At 49.1% G+C, this 15853-nt stretch overlaps 1 protein-coding gene across 1 annotated transcript; it reads left to right on the forward strand.

The window, feature by feature from the left end:
* Positions 1–2003: 2003 nt before the first annotated feature.
* LOC144179841 (uncharacterized) lies at positions 2004–15797 on the forward strand. Its single transcript, XM_077708271.1, has 5 exons — positions 2004–2108; positions 6842–6905; positions 8288–8576; positions 12391–12619; positions 15373–15797. The coding sequence occupies exons 1-5, from the start codon at positions 2004–2006 to the stop codon at positions 15637–15639; spliced, it is 954 nt and encodes a 317-aa protein (XP_077564397.1). The 3' UTR covers positions 15640–15797.
* Positions 15798–15853: the final 56 nt, after the last annotated feature.

Here is a 15853-nt window from a genome sequence, read left to right on the forward strand (position 1 = left end):
CGCAACGCCTTAGCCACTGAGCCACCGCGGCGGGTAAGGAGTAAAACAAATGACAAATGACATTCGGGCGTACAACATGGCAGTGATCGAGGAAACACTGGAAATAGGAGGGATCTTGAAGGCAACCGAAAGGAAGTTTCCTGATATAATAGCGACCCGCAGCATGGAAGAACGCTAGCGTAGTTTTAATTCAGAAGAAGGGAGATACCAAATATCTTAAAAATTGCGGTTCCATCAGCATATCATCAGTTGTATACAAGCTGTTTAGCAAGTTAGTAGTTAACCGCATAAACGACAGCCTAGATTTCTAACAGCCCAGGTTTCAGAAAAAGCTTCTTCGAATTAAGATATACGACTGTTCTGTAGGTCTTTTGTACCTTATCAATATCCAAGAGCGCAAAAATTCGAAGAAACTGGTGTTCTACCACCAACTCCCCTTCTCAGCACCTTTCCCTTTAGCTTGTCAAACACCATATTAAGCCTGCAATTCTGTTTCGAAGTATTTCCTGGAACCAGCCATTTTGAGCAGTCTCTAAAATTTCTGCCACGATAGTCGAGGCTCCCATAGAGAGAGAGAACGAATGCTGCGAGAATTAAACTGCTGATGTCTGGCTGGGCAGTACCTATAGCGACTTGTACGTATCGGGAAGGTCCTACGTAGATTTTCACAAAAGCAGCGCTCAGCCAGAGAACGGCAAACGGCATAGAGTTTACAGATATATCGGTCACATCTGCGTCGTTAAGTGCGAAGTAGGCAATCCGCTGTTTATTTGCTGCATGGTGCCTTATGCCTAAAGTTCGTTTAGAGGTCACTGTGAAATTATTAGCGCGCGCATTTTCCATTCATTGGGACCGGTGACTTCGTCTTAGACGTATACGCGCCTGAGTTCATTTTAGAGATAGCTCTACGGGAAGTTAAAACTTGTTGGTAAGGTTTATCTAACTGTGCTTGTCCTTGTGCACTTAGTTTCCTCTGTGCGGTCATCTCAATTTCCGCAGTTTTTTACTTCGCGTTAAATATGTACCAACTCACCCACCAACTAGTCCTTCTATTTAACCAAGCCGATCTATCACGACGGCTACTGGCACTCATTTAGTATTTGGTGTACAAGTCACTAATGTCTCACGGTAGATGGGACCCGCTTGAGCCGCGGCTCCGTGGAATAAAACAGCAACACTCGGAGTTTGTAAATAAATAAACTACAACCCACCAGCCAATATGAGGGAGCACGTACGAACAACTGGAGCATTGCATACGGTGTAAAATCTGCACTGCTTCTATACCCCGTAATATGCATCCGTCCGGAGAGGAACCAAAAAAGACGAACCATTCGTGTTAAGGCCATTGTTGTCGTAGACGGAAGTTGTCGTAGACGGAACCGTTGTCGTAGACGGAAGTCATGCCCTCATCACAGCAGGCACAGAACTCTACCTCAACGCAACCACTGATATGGAGACAAGGGAAATCACGCGTGATATTGCACTCTTGCCATTCTGCGACAGACACCGGTAGAGTGTACATCTACACCGACTCACAGGCGACATGCCGACAACTTCTTTGCCGCCGAATGCACAGAAATACCGCTCACATACTCAACAAGGTCTTCGCTTCAAGCCAGAATTGCTACAAGGTAACCTGGGTACCTGGGCATGAAAGCATGGCAGGAAACGAGAGCGCACACGCACCCTCCCGAGCGTTAAACCACCGGACGCCTGAGCATGCACTTCCGCGTTCAAGGGAACGTACGACGCAACCAGGACATCAATAACCAGTTGGCAACAGAGACGGACAGCCCGTCAAAACAGACGGAAGCACCTAACACCACACAATACAGTCACGCGCCGGAAATCCGCTGTACTCAGGCAAATTCAGATGAAACACGTTACCTATTGTACACCTCACACACCGATTTCAACGATTACTGGGTACACCCAAGTGTCCTAACTGCGGGAGGAGGAGGGAGGGAAAACGTTTATTTATATTTTTAGTCGTTGGGCGGATCATGTCACGGTCTCAGGTAGTGGGCTCGTGCCACGTGCGACAGTTCCCAACGGGGTCAGCCGGGGTGGTGCCCTTGGTCCAGTGCTCCAACGGCCTGCAGCGGCGAGTTCGTCCCGTCGTAAGCTTTGCTTTGGATAAGAGGCCGTGTATTTGTCATGTGCGCGCTTAACTTCCAGCATCATTATCAGCGGCGTAGCATGTTCAATCGGTTGTCGTAAGGTTTCCGTGACGAGAGAATTGTTCAGCTGAATTCGCGCTTGTGTTGGCCAACGGCAGCTTGCGTCTGACCATGTAGTGTGTGCGTTCCGAGTGCGTGTAAGCTCTTTGTGACGTGAAGTCATGTTTTGTGTGTTAGCCACCCAAATGGTATTATAATCCCGTTGTAATGACATTGGAGTGATTTGCTGCGTGATATGTGCTTGGTCGGTGCGGCGCAAATTGATGCTGTTACGAGAAAAAAAAATTGCGGCTAGGTAAAACAATTTAAGGCCAGCTAATCTAGTGTCCGCGCCGTTGACGTACGTTTGATTCTCAATTTCTGCAATCGCTTTGTTAAATTCGCGCACGTTTGAATGGGCACTTGAAATGCATATTCGCACAGCAACGGCTGTACGCCCTTTCTTCCGTGTATGCACAGGGGATCGTTAATTACATCTTCCGTTCGCATTACACGTGGTGCCGTACATTTGCAGTGTGCGCGCTTACTTAATCCTAGTGGTCAACGGCGCAGCATATTCAGTCGTTGCGATTTGAACCAAAACACACTGGGCGACTATATTTTTTTCAGCAGACCTATTTTCGTCCAGCAAAGCGCTTGTTAAACGGGTTTAGTGTAAGCGAGTTGAGCGTGGACGCGGCACTGAGCAGATGTGCGAACACGAATTTGACCATGCTACGGTAGAACGGTCACTAACTCTCTTCTGCAATGCATTATTGCCTATATTTGCGGAGTGTTTGTGGTGCATCTCAAACTCGGTGGCGACATTTTTTTTCCCTTCTCAATAGGATTATTTCACGGATCAATTTGAACAACGGATATTGGAGAAGCTTGGCGTTAAAAAACTAAACTCAAATGCCACTCCCAGCATTTTTTCTCACAGGAAGCCACGTCAGCAGCACAAGCCACCTGCACGACGTCATTACGGACGTTTGTTCCAATAAAATATCTATTTGGTGGCACCAATTAATTTTTGTTATATGCCTTATTGTTTTCTCTTGATAATCATCGTGACATTGGTTCGCTTTCGAATTTCTTTTGGGTGTATTCCGGTGTTAGTGCAATGTACAAATATGCCAGAATATATCCCAGCACAAAACAATTCTGTCCCGGCGCCTCCATTAATAACAGCTGTAAACGACCACGCCCGGTAAAAAAACGTATTGCATGATTAATTAACTGAATAAATTAGTTACATAATTTGTACCTAGAGGGACTCGATCTCTGGTTCGCATAAGAAATAAGAGGCCACAAATCTGTAATTTCAGTTTACCCGATCGATTGATCGCAGTCTTCTCTTGCGCCTATTCCCGGAATTACAAGCCAGCGTTTTTCACTCGGTTCGCACATGAACGTACGGCCGCAAGTGCAGTTTAGTGTATCCGGCTGCGAAGTCGGGGAAGCAGGGACTTTTTCACGTCGCTGTACCTGCACACGCACAACAGCATGTGTGTATTTTTTAAATCTATTCACAGCAGCCTATAACGACATGAAGGTGAAAGAAACATTTCTACAATAACGGCAAAGCACTCTAAACTGCGCGGAATTAAGGTAGGATGTAGGTCGTTAGTAAAAGCGGGCGCAGAGTGAACGCCGCTAATGATTCACAACCATCGCAAGAAAGGCGAATGCAAGGACGCCAGCACAGCGGTCGAACGACGGCATTTGCGAATGAAGTGCTCTGTATACTGCCGCGAACCGTGCGCAAGCCCTCTGTGCAGTGATTGCACGACCACAGTCACTCGAATGCAAGAACGGAACTACCGTAACAGAGCAGTTTGAAATGTCCACGCTCCATCCTTTCGCATTCACGAGCGATCCTGAGATGTTACAGCATGCCGCACACGTAAACAAAAACAGCGTTGTGCGTATGCGCCAGCGGCATCCACCCCGCAAATACCCCCTGGTAGACAAAAAAATATAAAACAAAACACCCTGACTCATTGCGTGTTGGTAAAACGGGGCTCTAGAAATCCTATAAATGCTACCAAAGAGCGATTGCGGCGCGAAAACAAGAGCAAACTGCAGGAAAAACTGCAGTGAGTGGCCCGAAGCGTTGCGAGGGCGTTTGCTCTGAAGCAGCCAACAAAAATGGCGGCGCCGCGGGTGAGGAGAAAAAAAAAGGCGAGGGCAGCGGAGAAGGAGGGAGTAGTTTGCGCTACCTTAGTAATTTTAGGGACCTTAGGCCCTATGAGTTCTGACCACTACCCAATATGGATTCAAGTAAACACACGAAGCTTCGAAAAGCTCACGTGCGCCACAGAGGCGGTAGATTGGGATGCATTCAGAACTGCGATCGAAGCGTACGAACACTGCTTTCTTATCACTGAGAAGTTGAAACGCACAGTTCGAGACTCCACGCAAGAATTGGTTGCGCAGTGAGGACACTCCGGCCGCAGACAAGCACCTTTTCAACCTCTGGAAGACGAGAGAGGAGCTACGTTCCCGCTTTTTGAAAAACGGAATACTTTTCAACGACCTCCTCAGGGTCCGACAGAAGGGGGCTCAGGCTCCGCGCAACGCTATATATAAACGACTCGCAAGACCACGATGGCTGAATCATTGCGCCTCCTTCAGAAAAATGTCTGGTTCTCGCAAACTATGGTACAACTTCCGTGCCATGACGTGGAAGGTGAAAGCCCTCAATACATCACGCAACACGTGTTTGGCGACCGGCCTTTCTACGGAGGAGTTCGAAGGAGAGGCGGCTCACAGCTTCTTACCGAAACCGAGCATGGCCCCACCACCGCTTACGTACCAGCGGAATCCTCCAGTGAATGATGTCCCGCAGAATGCTCCGTTAACTCTGCAGGAAGTGGCGATAGCACTAGACGCAATTAACGTGAAAAGCTCTGCAGGCAAAGACGTCATCACATGGCGCATGCACCGGGATCTGAATGGCGACGCCAGGATACAGCTTCTGTCTGAACTGAACACTGTGTGGATGTCCGGTAAAAGAGCGGTTGAATGGAAGCACTCAGTGGTTAACCCTATTCCGAAGGCAAGAAAGAAAATGAACAGCATCAACAACATGCGGCTTATCTCTCTAACTTACACGCTTTGCAAGCTCATCAAGCGCATGGTTCTGAAAAGGTTAACTTACCTTCTTGAACACGCCGGCTCAAATCCGTACTGTGACGTTGCGCAAACTAGGTTTCGACCAGGGCTTTGTACCCATGACAGGTTGATGCTCCTGCGTAGATTGACCGGCAGCAGGAGACGACGCAGAGCCAAGCTCCCCGCCGTGCTTGTGGCAGTGGAACTTATAAAAATTTTCGATACCGTTCGGCATAGCGCTGTTATAGCTTCTCTAGAGGACTTCAGGGCTAGTACGCGCATGATTAACTTCGTGAAGGGTTTTTTGAATAGCCGGGCATTTGAAATCAGAACGGACGCGCAGAATCCCCAAGTGTTTACGAACACCACTGGCGTTCTACAAGGCGCAATTCATCCGCCAACCCTATTCAATTTGTTAATCACAAAGATAGCCAAAGAACGTCGTGACATCCCGCACCTACAGCACACAATGTATGCGAACGACATTACCACCTGGTTGGCCCCCGAAATACGGCACTCGACGCGGGTGACATGGTTGCCACAGTGCGACGTGGTCTCGATATTATCGACAAGTGTCTTCCTGCAACCGGAACGAGACCATCACCTGATAAAACGAAATTTCTCGTCATTGTGGGCCTCCACCAACTGCAAGCGGAAGTGCATTTAACGTTGAACGGACAGCCAATCGAGTGCGCTGCGGACAGATCCACTGCACGCAGGAGGGGAAGCAAACAAGCAGCTCCAACAGATCAAAATTGTTTGGAAGCAATAGTTTCCCATCACTAAGAGAATGGGAACCCGCTTTGCCGGCGCGATGACGAAGATATTAGGTATCCCCACGCAGTAGCGGTCCCAGAGATTGGTTTTGGAGGGGGCGAATTTTTTTTTTTTTTTTTTTTGGGGGGGGGGGGGGAGTAAAGCACCGCTCCCCTTCTTGCACCAGTTTTGTGGAGGAGGTGATAACCATGTCGGTGTGCGCGCGTATGCGGAGTAACCCGCTTGCGCACAATCATTTAGCGGCACAGTGGTTTTTGGCCCCCCTTAGGCGGTACAACGGCTGGCTCGAGCCCGCATTTCTGACTGTCGCAACACGTTTGCGACCTCGCACAATTGGGATGCTTAAGAAAAAAACAAAAAGTAAAAAGCTGAGCACCTCTTTGGGGGGGGGATCGCCCCCTGGGTACCAGGCCATGGACTGGGTACCAGGCCACGCACGCGGAATCGGTAACGATACCGCTTACGCGTGCGCGAGTGAGCCCGTGGAACCCTGCTCCAACCTCTGCTACCCTCTGCTACTCGCATGTTGCGATACCGACCCAGTAGAGGTCAAAGCCGCAGCCAAGGAAGCATCCAAGAGAGTCCTGGGGATTCTAATATCAGACGATCCCCATTTGCAGCAGGACTGTCGCGTGGCGCCGAAGTCCTCCTGCACAAGATACGAGCGAGAGCCGCACTCACCTAGGATGCGCTGGCAAAGTGGCGGGCCTCCATGCCAAAGCACCATCAGCATGCTGACCAAAACCCACCACCGGTAACAGTCATTACCTGCACCTTCTGCTCCACAGGGATCAGACCCACGGTGCATCATTTGCTATGGGAGTGCCAGGCCCTACAAATGCAACGGCTCAAGTACTTTTCGGCGTCCCTCTGACTGGACGAACCCGGTGCATGTCGCCAATACCCGGCGGAGGCTGCTCTCTCTGTGGGAGTTTGCCTGCTCCACAGGCAGCATTGACCGTCGCATGTAAATCGCCAAACCTCCCCCACCCCTTTCCTTTTTCCGCACAGGCCATCGTGTCATCACTGTCCTAAAAAGATCTTGATTTGACTTGGTCTAAGCTGCAGCTAGGTACCTGTCCAAGTCACAATACCCCAAAACATGACGTTATGATTAAGCTATAGCGCTCTAGCACATAACGAACAGCTGCTGCTCTAAACAAGCGAAGTTACACATGCCCGCAGGTAGATAATCGGGCAACGCTTTATAAACAGGAGTGTAGTCTGCCGGATTACGTGTTCCTATAGACGGTGCCGGGGCATACAAGAAGCAATCAATGAATCAATCCATCAATTCCACACAGCGCAAGCACCAGGATTGTACACCACGAGAAATACGTGCCCGTTCTTGTATTCGTACTTTGAAGCCCAGCAAAGTGTTACATACAGGCGAGGACATACCCGCAATGGGGTACTGGACAACGCTTTGGGGGAGGCCTTCGTCCTGCAATCGGGGTAGTAGTAGTAGTAGTAGTAGTAAACTTTATCCACAACAAAGGTAGAAGGGGAGGGGGTGGAGTTAAGGGTGTAATCCTAATTCCAGGACTCCAGTGGCGAAAGCCCCTAGCTTGGCTCTTTCCAGCAGTTCTCGCTGACTGAAGAGGTCCGAGCTGGACAGTGCCGCTTCCCAGGACTCTATTGATGCGTTGTTGTTGTTCTGTTGCCATATGGTTGGGCAGTTCCATACAGTGTGGAAGAGGTCTGGCTTCTGATGGCACTTATGGCACTCTTCGTTATACTTATCTGGAAACAAAAGTGCTAATCTGGACTTATGTGGGTAGGTGTTGGTCTGGATTTTCCTAAGATTTGTGGCCTCCTCTCCGTCTAGTAGAAGGTGAGGTGGACCTACATAGGATATTCATTATAATGATGATGATGATAATAATGATGATGCGTTCTCACCATAATTTGTGGCCGGCGCAGCTACACCGTCCAATCAAAGCATTTGTGAAACACAACGCGCTTGCGCTGAGCCCGTGTTCACAAAACGAAACGTCACTATAACATTTACTCCTATGTTAATTTTCGATCACTACCAGCTTTATGATAAAGCCGGGGGTCGTGCTTTGGGCAGAAACGTAACAAATCAGAGATACACGTGTGTGCGTCCACAGCTCTTCTCGATTTTAAGGGTTCCGTAGAGGTTCGTCACGAGACAGGCGACGAAGACGAAGAAGCAGACATGTTCGCTTTGGTTGCAGCGGTTTGCGCCCTGCGTTCTTGTGCTCCCACAGCGGCGACCGAGACTTCCTTGAACCCAGATTCGGACGAGCAGCGGCTCGCGGGTTTCGGGGACGTCGGAGGTCCCGACTTCCGGCTTCGCGCCCTTCTCCCCGTTAGCGCCGACGGCCGGCCACTCCTCTTCAGCTGCTCAGCGGCCATGGCGGACGTGCCGGCAAACATTACCTGGGACCTGTCCTCGGCCGGAGACAGCGCCGTGCTCTCTGTCGACTCGCGGACGAACTCCCTTGGCAGCCTCATCTCCGATTCGCTCCTCACCCTCAGGGCGCCCCGAGGTCCTCGGCCCGCGAGCGTCGCCTGCAGGATTGCCCTGGCCAGCGGACACCAGATGGTACTCAGGGTATATCCTGCGTTCATTTTACCATAGCGCAGCTGGCAGAAGAAGGGTTAAGAAGCAGATACAACAAGTGCTGACCACTATTTTTCCCGGAGAGTTTCTTAGCCTTGTAGTCCCGGCAGAGAATTGTTTGGTTCCCTTGAACGGGAAACGCCCGGATGGTAAATAACACTTCAGAATGGGAAATGCTTCGCGAGGAAGGACCTCAAGATGGAAAACAAAGGCGAGGAAGGACCAAAAAAGTTTCCGGGCCTCCCGTTTTCTTCCGCTTTTGTTGTTTTTTTCAAGCGAAGCTATGTTTCACTTGTGACGGTGTCGGAAAAAAAAACGCGCTGCAGTAAAACCAAATTTGCACAATCAGTTTCCAGAGCGGGCACATAAATCACACACCGCATAAACACTGGGATGTCTTGACATGCATGACTGTTGCCACTGTGGTCGACGAATGCAGTTTAGCGTCATACGGTTGAACGATGGGGATGATGAAGGCATTCCCTAACACGCGCGCAGATGGCATGTTGATCACGTCACACGCTTAACTAATGGGAATCCCGAATCAACGACAACGCTGAGATAACAGAATCAGGTCATTCAGATGAACCAATCGCAAACTAAGAGATACAGAATCATAACATCACATTCGCTTAGCTCAGAGTCGCCGTAGCTTTAGACTTTGGCTGATTTAATTGTGGACTTTGCATTTGTATCGGAAAAGCTTCGCGTTTCAGTCACCTTTCTTGCAGAAATGGGCGTTAGATTTTTCGTGCTTAGAGCACTGAGTATATTCCTTACGAAGTGGTTGATGTGCAGTATAACAGAGGGAAAATCGGCCGGTACGGCAGTAGTGGTGTGGTAGGACACCTCTTCAATGCGCAGGCGGAAAATCGCGTGTCCTCTTTCTTCGATGTGCTATTGTTCGTCCTCCCCCGTTTAAGGCTTTTGCATTACTTTACGACTGTTCGAGGTGTTAATTTTTATGCCTGCAGGTATTTTTCAGCACGTGGCGCAACACTAGAAGGCTTTGTCGCTGTGGGTCATCGCCTTGCAGGAAAGCCACCCTTCGTGTCATGTCACCTTTTATGCGCTTTTGTTTTCATCATTTCTATTTGGCCGAAACTGTATTTTCTTTAGAAGTGGAGCCCCTTATGAGCTCCTGTCGTCGTCGTAGTCTCATGTAGTCCCGGTACTATAACACCGGGACACTCGTTTTCCAACGCCTCGCGCTATAACGTAACGCGTACTAAAAGAACACACCGGGACACTCGTTTTCCAACGCCTCGCGCTCGAACGTTTCGTGATTCAAAGACACGAGACTTTTACAGCAAAGCTGTATACGTATACCCCCAAATGGTTTCAGATCCCTGTGAAAACGCCAAGGCGCCAAGATTACACTTACACTGCATGCTTCGCCCCTCCCCAACGTTTCACGTTAGTGGAGATGGTCCGGTTTTTTGTTTATTTTTCTACAACACACTAGCTTTCAACGACAGAGTAAGTAAAAATTTGCTTTATAATTATAAACAAGTACGTATGCAATCCTTGGTCGTATCCATACTTTGGGAAAGCTTAGACGCTATCGTGACGGCCTAAGCCTGTCCATGATTTGCGCAAAGGTGAAGATATGCAGAAGCGTGTTATTCATACAGCGCTTTATCCGTTCATTCGATATGCCTCTTTGGACCATATTATTCCGCGGCAATTCAAAATCAATATGCATCACCTGATAATATTTGAAGTAGTCAGTTTACATGTTTATGCTCCTAGATCTCATCAGTAACAAATATTCCGTCAAGATAATATTCCTCCATTACTCATTCTAATCAAGATAATCATGATATTGATAACATCAGAATAATGTTACTAAATTACAATTTCCTTTATTATTGGTCCTGAGTTTAGAGAGTCGCTACGAAATTTGGGGAAAGGGGTGGAAAGGTTGTTACGCGTTTCATGATTTTTGTTGTGCAGAAGCATTGTTTTATTACTTTGAAACATTAAAACCTTGGGACAGTCAATCGTTTCCGTCTTCGTTGGTATCTTTTGTGACCGCTTCATATCCGTAAGCCAAAAATGTACTTGTTTCAACTATGGCGAGAATTGACTGCTAATCCGGGAGCATCCTTTCAAGCCGCCCCCTTCCCTACTCTGCTATACAACAAGTTTCTCTAAAGTCGGCTTCGCTACTGTACGCAAATTTATTGCTGGGAAGACTTTGTACTGTGGGAAATGTAAGCAGTCAATATTTAAAGCAGCATATGAGAAACTCACGCCTTCCTGTAAAGTCGGCTTCACTAATACAAATAAATGCATTGCTAGCGCATGGCGTCATGGAATTGCTTTCCTTTGAATTTTTTATCGGTTCTGACACTATTAATTATCACGTTAAAAGTTAATCAATAGTGTATGAATTACTACGCATTAAAATGATTTATGAGTGATGCAGTGTTGTTTCTAGAAATTAAATTTTGATGTAGTCCCCCTACATGTGGGCAACGGGAGGAGGTAGTAATATTAAAGCACGTTCTTTAATGGGGGGGGGGGCGTAAAGAGGAAGGTCAGTTTAGGTACAAACACTATTCATGCCTTCTAGTACATACCTCTAGGCTCTTCTGCGCTTATTTCAAACAATTAGAATGAGAGACAGATGGGCGAATTGGAAGGGGTTCATATTCAAAATTTAACTGCGCGAAAGACGGATACAAGAAAGGATACGGACGAGTGCAGTTTTAAGAGCCCTGTGTACTAAAAATGTGCATTAGAATGAGAGAGAGCTGGGCGAGTTGGAAGGGGTTCATATTCAAAATTTAACTGAGCGAAAGACGGATACAAGAAAGGACACGGACGAGACACGGGCGAGTGCGCTCGTCCGTGTCCTTTTTTGTATCAGTCTTTCGCGCAGTTAAATTTTAAATATGAACCCCTTCCAACTCGCCCGGCTGTCTCTCATTCTAATGCACATTTTTAGTACACAGGGCTCTTAAACCTGCGCTCGTCCGTGTCCTTTCTTGTATCCGTCTTTCGCGCAGTTAAATTTTGAATATTTCAGACAATACTGGTGTTTTTTTATATATATTTTTCGTCATTACATTTTTGCATTACAAATTTTACGCCTGGTGATTGGCACTTTCCGTGGCTCCGAGGTCTAGCTGTTCTGCGGTCATTTTTCATTTTATTATTCTTTTAGATTTTCTACACCTGAGACGCAAGCCTTTAAGGCTAAGGCATAAACTCTCACGCCTGAAATTTAAAAGTCGTTTTACTGAGATGGGTGCGAGTGGTAGCGAGCAATGGTGAAGGAGGGAGAGGGGGCGAGGGCGTGACTTAGTTGTGCACGGTAAGAGACGACGCGCTTCGGACGCTCTCGCCTGCAGCGCCACACACCGACGTATCTTGGTGTAGCCTTTTTCTTTCTCATGCGGTATTCTTTCCCTCTATGACCTTGAATGAGAGGCTTCACACTCCGACAGAACGACGTTGTCTGGCAACGCTCTTATGACCGGAACGAGCTTAGTACACGTCAGACGAGAATCCTGGAGGTCAGTGCATATACACTCACGCGTAAAAAGAGATGCAGACCTTTGTGATCCACTTATACGCCACGGCATTCCCTCGTGAAACCATGGTGACGATACATTTTTGCGTACCTACAGCTGAACGCCGAGGCAGCTATGAGCCCTTGTTTTTTTTTTTTTTTTTTTTTTTTTTTAACTGGGCTGGACCTGCGCCTGTTCGGCACCTTGTTGCAATCCGTGTGATAAGAAGTATCGTTTGCCCCCAGACTGACCTTGTGCGATCGCCGGGCCACCTGCACCCGCCGGGCCACGGCGAGATGCACAGCGACTGCAGTCGCTGGCGATGCAAGACGCACAACGCCGCCTGCAGCCCTACTAAGTCCTCCAACAGGTTCGCGGTCCTCTGCGGCTGCCCTCCCGGCAGGCCTGTCTACGACCGCTTCTACGACGTATGCCACCAGGGCCGCTTTCCCAACGTGCGTTCCGCCCTTTGAGGAATTGTTTCGCGATGACAGCTGTAGTGGCGACGTTGTTACAGCATGTGCGTCGGCAGTAATTGGGTCCAACCTATTAGATTCATTTGCTACGATACCAGTAGCACCACCTGAATTTCCTGTTTCGGTATTGCTGTATACAGCGGCCAAACCATAAAGGGAGTTTGCTACTGTGCGGGCATGGCCTCTGCGATCGGCTGCCGGCGGCGCACTGTTGCTCAACTTCTGTCGCATATGAAACTTTTCGTGTAGCCATAAAGTTATCGTCACCCATCACTGTCTCCTAAAACTACAAAGTAGCCGAAGAAGATTCGGGGGGGTGGGAGCGGATGCATCCCGTCGTTCTCCCTTGTGTTGTCTAAGCTAATTGTTCCTTCAAATCACAAGTGAGGAGTCTGATTGTGGAAGACGATAAGAGAGAGAGCGACAGAGAGAGAGAGAGAGAGAGAGAGAGAGAGAGAGAGAGAGAGAGAGAGAGAGAGGGGGAGGGAGGGAGGGGGGAGGGGGGCTAAAGGTTATTGGCGTTTCAGTTGTATCAACGAGTGGTGACCAGCGCCTGGAGAGCGCCGGTGACTTGGGCTGCTCGTTCAGTGAGTCCTCGCTGTATCCGAGGGTCCGAGCTGTCTACGCCGCCTCCCAGTGCTCCACACAAGCGATGAGAGGGAATGATTTGTGAGGGCATTGCCAAGTGATATGAGCAACTGTTACGAGGGTAGGGGCATTGGGGATAGGGAAATATAGATGAATAAATTGCGTGTAGGTCTGGCGCGACAGAGAAGGGTATCGACTTGGAGAAGGCGCTACAGGATGTGTTCCTCTCACTGTGTCCTCCCAGGAGCGCTGCTTGTCCTCGGAGGCGTGCGCGATCATGGACGCGAACTCCCACTGCGCGAACGGCACGTGCCAGTGCCTGGAAGGACTGCAGTCGCTCGGCCTGGGCCCGTGTCGCGCGTGGGCTTCGTACGCGGAGCCCTGCAACGGGCTCGTGGACTGCGTCGGTGAGGGTGTCGTCTGCGGTCCTTCCGCATGCGTCTGCGCCCGCGGACGAGTCCGCGTCAACGACACTTGCATCGTCCGCCCCGAGGAGGGACTTGGGGATCTCAACACGCGACAGGTGTGTGGTATACGCACCTTGTGCAGCTGCAAACCAGCAGTCCGCGGTTTCCTAGGTCCGTGCTGTCGACATTCGCCGCCGTTAACGTATAGCTTGTATTCACTAGCCAGGCACGCATGCAGGCAACCATGTGTGTGCGCCGTCACTGGTTACGACGGGCTCCGCGGAATAGCGTTACTTGTCCGTGCTAAGTACATAACATGGGTTGGACGTTCCACGCGCTACCCCACCCAACGCAAAGCAATGCCTCGACTCCAATGTTAGTGCGATTAATGACATCTCTGTTGACACCACCGCTGAGAATCGCGTTGAAACGGAGCAGACGACGCACACCGGTGTTTCTTTTTCTTCGGCGTGCGGGTGCAGTGGCACAAGCCGTGCCATGTCCGTGGCGCTTCGGCCATGTCCATGGCCGTTTTCAGTGTTGCCAAGCGAGGAAATTGACAGCTAAACTTTTCAATGAATACCACCTATAGAGCCTGCTCATGCGTTTACTGTATTACAAGCCTGGCTCCTTACCTCCGCCTCCGAAATACGCCATAGGCGTTTCCAGTCCTTTCCTGTTTATTGTGTTGGCAGAGCACGCGATAACTCGCGTGTTACAAACATGCCTCGCCTTGACCTCGTCGGTGCGACGACCCCTCTCCCTTTGCCTGTAATCGTTGCCATTCTTTAAATGCAGAAAAAGCAATTTCACTGTGAATGTAAGCACTGATGATAGAAGTGTGTTCTATGCCGTATCCTGCAAGTCAAGTAGTAGTACAGGTATTCGCGGTGTTTTAGAGGCACTGCTTCGTAGACCCCTAGAGACGAATTGTTAAGCTCGGGCCAAATTTCTTTGTGCGTGGTCTTTGGAAGTTTTCCTCTACGTTACCCCATGCCTGCACACACGAGGCCTACATGGGCCCTGTAGTTTATCCGCGAGGTTCGAAGATAATTCTGACCTTAGGAAATAATCTCAGCATCCCACTTTACCGCCGAGCTTCAATGCTGTTCACAGTTTTATGAATCGAACCTGTGGGATACTAAAGGAGCTGCGATGTAGAGCCTTGGGAATCAACTCCGCAATAGTTAGCAGTGTTATATATAACGTACGTTAAGCAACATCATGTTTCATCCGAGATTCAGCCTGACAGCGAGGAATTGAATCCGTGACGTAATGGGCAAGAGCTAACATTGTGTTCAGCGTGTTCTGGTGTAAGCCAGGGCATGCTCGTGTCGGGTATTTTGAGGCTGTATGGTTTAGGCAGGGTTGCGGGACTGTATGCTTCCGAAAGTATGGTTCTCGCGAACTAAAATTACATTAATAAACGTAGCGCTCGAAAAAGATGTGCCGGGGTAACCCAAGACCTGATTCATTCACATTAAAGAATTCTTGAGGGATACGTCGTCACCAGCCACGCATATGTTAACGGCATTTGCAAAACTGCGGTCATTGCCAAAAATTGCTCGACAATTTTTTCATCCCGGGGAAGCCAAAATGCTTCGCGTGGACGGAAAGGCAGTCCATTACAACTCTTGCAGAATTTGCACCATCAATATACCGCTGGTTTGACATTTGTTACTCTGAGCTGTATACATCTTAAGGCATTCGCGCCGCACTTCTCTGGCATTGACGCAGACGATAGCTTTGGTCTCTTCACTGCTGATCACGACGACGGGCGTCCTTCTGGTGCTCGGCAGCCTCTGTAAGCCAATTTGCCAGCGCTGCTCCGACAGGGCCGACGGTCGAAGGTCCGGGAAGGGCGTGGCAGCCGTATCATACAAACTCCCACAATGGGCCGACGCGGACAGCTACTACATGTCAACGCGTTTCTGGGTGTCCGAGCAGCCGTACTACTCCGTCACCCCTAAGGAACTGCATCCAAAGGTCTACTTTGCCTGGTAGCAGCGAAGCACTGCAGAGGAGAAGCATTTTAGCGGATGCTGCGGCTGCTTCGAAGAATGCGCATCGTCGATGCTTATGTGCGTGTAGGCACGCGCTCAGCTCGGCGTCCAACAAACGATATAAACCTACGTGATGTCTACAGCGTTGCACTGTTTTTATTCTCTACTATAGCTTGCCGTAAGCCTACTGGTTACTAACGATGTGAAGTGTATAT

This window comes from Haemaphysalis longicornis, unplaced genomic scaffold (assembly GCF_048455015.1).
Source record: "Haemaphysalis longicornis isolate Haplotype H1 unplaced genomic scaffold, Haemaphysalis longicornis Haplotype H1 scaffold_4, whole genome shotgun sequence".
Taxonomy (NCBI): Eukaryota; Metazoa; Arthropoda; class Arachnida; order Ixodida; family Ixodidae; genus Haemaphysalis; species Haemaphysalis longicornis.